Source organism: Garra rufa, chromosome 7, assembly GCF_049309525.1.
Source record: "Garra rufa chromosome 7, GarRuf1.0, whole genome shotgun sequence".
NCBI lineage: Eukaryota > Metazoa > Chordata > Actinopteri > Cypriniformes > Cyprinidae > Garra > Garra rufa.
The window spans coordinates 32,485,697-32,492,975 of NC_133367.1; the positions used below are offsets into that span (position 1 = coordinate 32,485,697).

The 7,279-nt window shown below is 35.2% G+C and overlaps 1 protein-coding gene across 1 annotated transcript in view; it reads right to left on the reverse strand.

Moving 5' to 3' along the window:
* crb1 (crumbs cell polarity complex component 1) overlaps positions 1-1,829 on the reverse strand; it is a 35,511-nt gene extending 33,682 nt beyond the window's left edge. Inside the window, exon 1 of the mRNA XM_073843674.1 lies at positions 1,820-1,829. Within this exon, the coding sequence (XP_073699775.1) occupies positions 1,820-1,829 (10 nt within the window). The remainder of the gene's footprint in view (positions 1-1,819) is intronic.
* Positions 1,830-7,279: the final 5,450 nt, after the last annotated feature.

Genomic DNA, 7,279 nt, shown 5'->3' on the forward strand with positions numbered 1-7,279 from the left:
CAGGTTTCTTTGATGAATAGAAAATTCTGAAGAACAGTATTTATCTAAAATAGAAATATTTTATAACATTATAAAAGTCTTTATCATCACTTTTGATCAAAGTGTCCTTGCTATATAAAAGTAATAATTTCTAGAATTATTTTCTATAATCTAGTATTAATTGCTATACTTTCTATAAAGTGATCACAGGAATAAATTACATTTTAAAATATATTCAAATAGAAAGCAGTTATTTTGAATGGTACAAATATTCACAATATTACTGCTTTTGCTGTATTTTGGATCAAATAAATGCTTGACTTGCTGAGCAGAAGAGACTTTTTGTTCAAAAACTTTTGACTGGTAGTGTAAGCTATCTTTTAATTACTTGCTTTCACATATAGCAAGAACAATGTCATTTATTATTATAATAATCCATTCTTGCCTTTAAGTGTTTTTTTTTTTTTTTGAAAGAAGAGTCACTTTTAAAAAAAAATTTCAGGATGCTAGTACTGTAGTTCAATGTATTGTGTCCCGCTGTCCTTGTATAATGTCCTTCAAACAGATAACATACGGCCAACAAGCATTGGAACAAAAGACCAATAAGCATTAGATGAATTGACTAATGAGCCAACTGGACTTCAGAGCCAATCAAACAACAGGTGATAGAACCTTTGGCCTGCATTGTGCTTGACCCGTCCTAAAACAGTGTGATGGTCATTCTTCCACTGGTGTCACTGGTGGATTTGAGCACAGATTTGATTACCACATGCCCTAAATGATTGCTAATATTCATAGTGGCCATATTGGAATCACCGATAAACACCTGCGAGACACTTTAATTTACACTTTTCAACTATTCCCTTCATTTCATTGGAAGTAAATGCTTTTTTGATCTGATATGTGATCCTGGACCACAAAACCAGTCTTAAGTAGCATGTGTATATTTGTAGCAATAGCCAAAAATACATTGTATGGGTCAAAATTAAAAATATTTTTTTTCTTTTATGCCAAACATAATTAGAATATTAAGTAAAGATCATGTTCCATGAAGATATTTTGTAAATTTCCTATTGTAAATATATAAAAACTTAATTTTTGATGAGCAATATGCATTGCTAAGAACTTATTTTGGACAACTTTAAAGGCGATTTTCTCTATATTTTGAATTTTTTGCACCCTCAGATTTCCGATTTTCAAATAGTTTTATCCAAATATTGCCCTATCCTAACAAACCATACATCAATGTAAAGCTTATTTATTATATGATGTTTAAATCTCAATTTGAAAAAAATTGATCCTTATGACTGGTTTTGTGGTCCAGGGTCATATGTGATGTGAAAAAAAGAAAAGAACGAGTTCGGCAAAAAGCGGATTTGAACTCTGGTCGATTGCGTCTATTTGATGTCTGCCTTTACATCTGGAAGACATATTTTTTAAAGTGTTTGCTCATCTGCAATAAGTCTATAGGACGTTTCCTATTAGATGTCAAATAGATGTCTAATAGATGTTTTTAAGATGTTTATGATTTAGAATGGATGTAAACCTGACATCTTACAGACGTCTGTCAAATGTTTGTACACAGCAGATGCTTTCCAGATCAAGTGGTCTTTAACAGACATCTTGCAGACATATATATATATGTGCTATCTGGGTGATCATTCTTTAATGTACTATAACCTCCAAGAAACAAGTCAAAAGTAGTCTCCCACAAGTATAAGGGGCTTTCCTTGCCATTAATGCTTGAATAACCCCTTTTTTACACTGCACACGTCTGCAGCATATTACGGCTCCAACACAGTTTCAGAAGTGTCTTGCCACGCTGCTTTTCCAAAGATACCTGTCTTCATCTCTTTCGATAAAAAAAATATGGCTGTGATATACTTAAACACAAACATAAAGCAATATAATGCACCTAATGAGGTCTAGGAAAAAGCTTGTGTAGCCTTCACACGTTGAAGGCTGACACAAAAGAGAAGAAATTGTAAAATAAAGTCATTATTTTCGTTTTCTTTACGCACAAAATGCATTCTCGTAGCTTCATAACATTATGGTTGAATCACTGATGTCACATGGACTGTTTTTATCAATTTCCTTTCTAGCTTTCTAGGCCTTGAACCTCTCAATTACTTTGCTGTCTATGCAGGGTCAGAAAGCTCTTGGATTTAATCAAAAATATCTTAATTTGTGTTCCAAAGATGAAAGAAGGTCTTATAGGTTTGGAACGACATAAGAATGAGTAATTACTGACAGAACTTTCATTTTTGTATTAACTATCCTGGTTCCAAAAGATAAAAATAAACCAATTGTGCCTAGACATTCTTATAAACACTTCAAGAAAGCTGGATTAACTATCCCGGATTAACTATCCCGGTTCCAAAAGATAAAAATAAACCAATTGTGCCTAGAAATTCTTATAAACACTTCCACTTCAGTGTCAGCATATGCATATACCTGACTCGTCACACCTACACACCGCAGAACCTGCAGCTTTAGATAAAGCACATATATAAAAGCCTCCTTCCTGTGGTCATTCTCGGAAATGCCAGAGGAAACAATGCCCTGTTATCTACCAAAAAAATAGCTTAACCTCTGTGACAGCCCTATTCATGGCGCTCACAGTGCAAGGACGTTTGCAAACTTTGGAGTCTCAACAAAGCATCAAATTATGTCCCCATAGCAACCAATTCCACACTTCCAGCTTTCCTTTAGCAGGGGTTTCTATGGTTACCGGCAATAGACATAAGTCAGTCATTTGGGGGGTGTCTAGAAACCCCATTCAAACCCTGCAGTCTGCAATGTCGTTTTATTACAGGCTGTGCATTGAGACAAAGGCTAATAGCGCAAGCAATCACGAGCGCAATTTGGCAATGTCGTTATCAGGATTGCCTCTCATTCACATTCAGAGGCCAAAGAAAGGAAATCCTTGAAGATATTTGCTGAAATGTAGGTTTACTGCATCGAAAAGTATCAAAAGCTATGTAGTCAGATGTTGGGTTTCAGCCAAAGTAGTGAATTTAACTTTAAATATTGCATAAAACATTTGCGAATAAGCACGGTTTCCATCCAAAGAGTTAAAGAGAATAAAATCGTCACTTCCTGATAAAAACACATTCAGATCAGATGTCAAAGAGACATCTATTAGATGTCTTTATATCTATTAGAATGGATATATGAGGCCTGTCAGATGTTTTTACACAGCAAATGCTTTCCAAATTAGGTGATCTTTAACAGATATATCTTGCAGACATACGTGTGCTATCTGGGTTTCGCATTTGCAGCTCACTTGGCGTACATAAAAGTCACATGCCCTGATAGCACACATACATCATGGAGACATCTATTTGACATCTGCATTTACTTGCACATCTGGAAGACGTATTTTTTAGAGTGTTTGCTCGTCTGCAATACGTCTATAGGACGTCTCCTATCAGATGTCAAATAGACGTCTATTAGATGTTTTTAAGATGTTTATGTTTATGTATGTGTGCTATCTGGGTGATCATTTAATTCTCTAATAGCACATGTACATCTCGGAGGCGTCTATTTGACATCTGCAAGACGTAGTTTGCTCATCTGCACTACGTCTATTAGCCGTTATCAGATGTCAAATAGACGTCTATTAGATGTTTTTAAGATGTTTATGATTTAGAATGGATGTAAAACTGACATCTAACAGACGTCTGTTAGATGTTTGTACATAGCAGATGCTTTCCAGATTAAGAGATTTTTAACAGACATCTTGCAGATGTATGTGTGCTATCTGGGTGATCATTTAATTCTCTAATAGCACATGTACATCTCGGAGGCGTCTATTTGACATCTGCAAGACGTAGTTTGCTCATCTGCACTACGTCTATTAGCCGTTATCAGATGTCAAATAGACGTCTATTAGATGTTTTTAAGATGTTTATGATTTAGAATGGATGTAAAACTGACATCTAACAGACGTCTGTTAGATGTTTGTACACAGCAGATGCTTTCCAGATTAAGAGATTTTTAACAGACATCTTGCAGATGTATGTGTGCTATCTGGGTGATCATTCTTTAATTCTCTAATAGCACATGTACATCTCGGAGGCGTCTATTTGACATCTGCAGGACGTAGTTTGCTCATCTGCACTACGTCTATTAGCCGTTATCAGATGACAAATAGACGTCTATTAGATGTTTATGATTTAGAATGGATGTAAAACTGACATCTTACAGATGTCTGTTAGATGTTTGTACACAGCAGATGCTTCTTGATAATTTTTTAATGTACTATACCCTAATAGCACACGTACATCTCGGAGGCGTCTATTTGACGTCTGCATTTACATCTGCAAGACGTAGTTTGCTCATATGCAATACGTCTATTGGGCGTTTCCTACTAGACGTCAAATAGACATCTATTAGATGTCTTTAAGTTGTTTATGATTTAGAATGGATGTAAAACAGACATCTGCCAGATGTTTGTACACAGCAGATGCTTTCAAGATCACAAGATCTTTAACAGACATCTTGCAGACGTATGTGTGCTATCTGGGTAACCTCCAAGAAACAACTTAAACATGGTCTCTCACAAGTATACTGTAAGGGGCTTTCCTTGCCATTAACCCTTTATTTACACTGCAAATATCTGCAGCGTATTATCGCTCTGACACAGTTTCAGAAGCCCAGCAAGAATGGCTCACCATGCAGCTTTGCTAAAGAAACACATCTTCATCTCCTTCGATTAAAAATAAAAGCTAGTGAGGGGGCTGTGATATACAAAAACCTACCAATATCCGTTGTCATGACTTATATATTCATTTCCTGATAAAATCAAATGGCTTTTTTGATGTGCAAGGAGAAATTATTTTCAGCAAATGTATTTCCATCTCCTATACAGAGTGATGGAAACATAGCTAATTACTTTTGAGCGTGTTGAACACTGCATTTCTTTTCTTTTTCTTTTCTTTTTTTTTAAATCAAATCTGTATTTTAACTTGCTCACCAGTTGGGGCCTAAATTGTCTGTTTTTGGAGATTTCTGCAAAATCGGCTTATAGGAAGTCTAGACCAGTGCTCAGCATGGGGCCCACACATCTCAAAAACGTGAGGATGTCAAACCATATGTTCAGTTAAAAATCACTGTAGTAGCATCTAACTCAAACTAGTATGCTAAAAATGCACACATTTAAATGCCATTTTGCTTGTGATGAAAGCAATCCCCAATCCTTTTAAATGTACCTAGTGTCTAGAAAATGAAAAGCACAGCTCTGTTTCTAAGTGTCTTTGATGCAAAGCCTTTTATGTTCTTAAGTGCCACTGCGGCTGATGCGTCCAGGGTTACGATACCCCTGACCACACTCATGTGGAGCCGTTTCAAAGCAAAAGGGAATAACATCAAACTATTGGATAGGCTTTTACATTCATAAAAGAAGAACATTTGCTTTTAGTAAATATACACACATACACAAAGTATAAACCATCATGAAGTGTTTGGACTTTTTACATGTTTAAAAATCACCTGAATACCATGTGCAAGTTGCAGGTCAATACGGATTTTACTAAAACAACAAAAAATAAGTACACTAGAGACTAGAACACTCTTCAACAAGTGGACTAACAATTACGTCATTACTGCGTAAACGTAAAGCAACAGGTTGCACTACTTACTTTTTGTCCACTGCAGAAGAAGAAACAAGACACATGCAACTAATCTGAGCCACGCTGAACCCAAAACCGTAAGATCCATATCCATACTTAGATGTCATTGTGATAGTAGACAGGCTGGCATGATCACGGTGTGTTACTCAAGCATCCTCCAGTGTGTCTGTCTGTTTGTGGCTCTCTGAGTCTTAGCATGCTCTCATTCACATGCGCACCAATGAGGCGCAACTCTCTGTATCCTCAATACAAAGAGGCCTCTGGGGATTGGTGAAGACTTCAACAGAGAGAGGGGCCATCAAGCATGCTGTCTGAATTATAATTAGCAGCGGATGATCACATTGGATATTAAATAAGGAAGAGATGACAAAATCATGCTACGCAGTACTTTTTACCCTCTTGCAATCACGGCCTTCCATCCACTCCAGTCTAATGACTTCTCTCGAAAAGCTCTTAAGGTTAATTTAATGCAAAATAGACTATGCCATCTGCCAGGATTAATGGGTAAGAATGTGCACTGCCTTCCGGTTAGAGTTTAAACAACTAGCTCATTTGATTTTCCAATCTTGTGTCATTTAATTTTTTTAAATGGTAAGGGCTAAAATAAAAATCCATTTCATTAAATAGAAAAAATTGATTATATTTGTCCATTTTGGGCTGTTATGAAATAGGCAATTCTAGTAATAATAATAATAATAATGCAATTCTACACTTTTATAGTCCTAGTCTAAATAAATATAATAATATGCATACAAGCATATACATTTTCATATGTGAATATAAGATATCATAATTTCCTAAAATAAATAAATAATATTTTTTTTATATAAATATTTAAAAGAAATAGACAATTACTATAATAATAGTAATTTAAAAATCACCTTGAGACGAGTTACAGTTGAAGTCAAAAGTTTACATACACCTTGCAGAATCTGCAAAATGTGAATTATTTGACGAAAATAAGAGGGATCATACACAAATTGCATGTTATTTTTTTATGCAGTACTGACCTGAATAAGATAATTTACATAAAAGATGTTTACACATAGTCCACAAAAGAACATAATAGTTGAATTTATAAAAAACTTCACACTGATGGACTCATGTGCAACTAGAACAGAAGGTTCAAAGGCTCACTGATGCTTCAGAAGGAAACGATGAATTACGAGCCGGCGGTGAAAACTTTTTTCTTATTTAGCCTAAATATCATATTTTTTTCACTTAGTACTGCCCTCCAGAAGCTACAGAAGATACTTACATGTTTCCCAGAAGAAAATAAGTTAAATTTACCCTGATTTTTAAATTCCAAAAGTTTTCACCCCCAGGTCTTATTGCATTGTGTTTCCTTCTGAAGCATCAGTGAGCGTTTGAACCTTCTGTAAGAGATGCATACGAGTCCCTCAGTTGTCCTGAGAGTGAAAAAGAAGGATCTCAAAATCATAGTCATTGTTGGAAAGGGTCAAATACACCAAAATGCTGAATTTGGTGTATTTGAAGAATTAGTGGGTTTTCTCTTCTTTTATGTGAAATATATTATTCAGGTCAGTACTAAATAAAAATAACATTTATTTTGTATGAACCCTTTTATTTTGGTAAAACTATTAACATTTTGCAGATTCTGCAAGGTGTATGTAAACTTTTGACTTCAACTGTATACATTTCAGAAC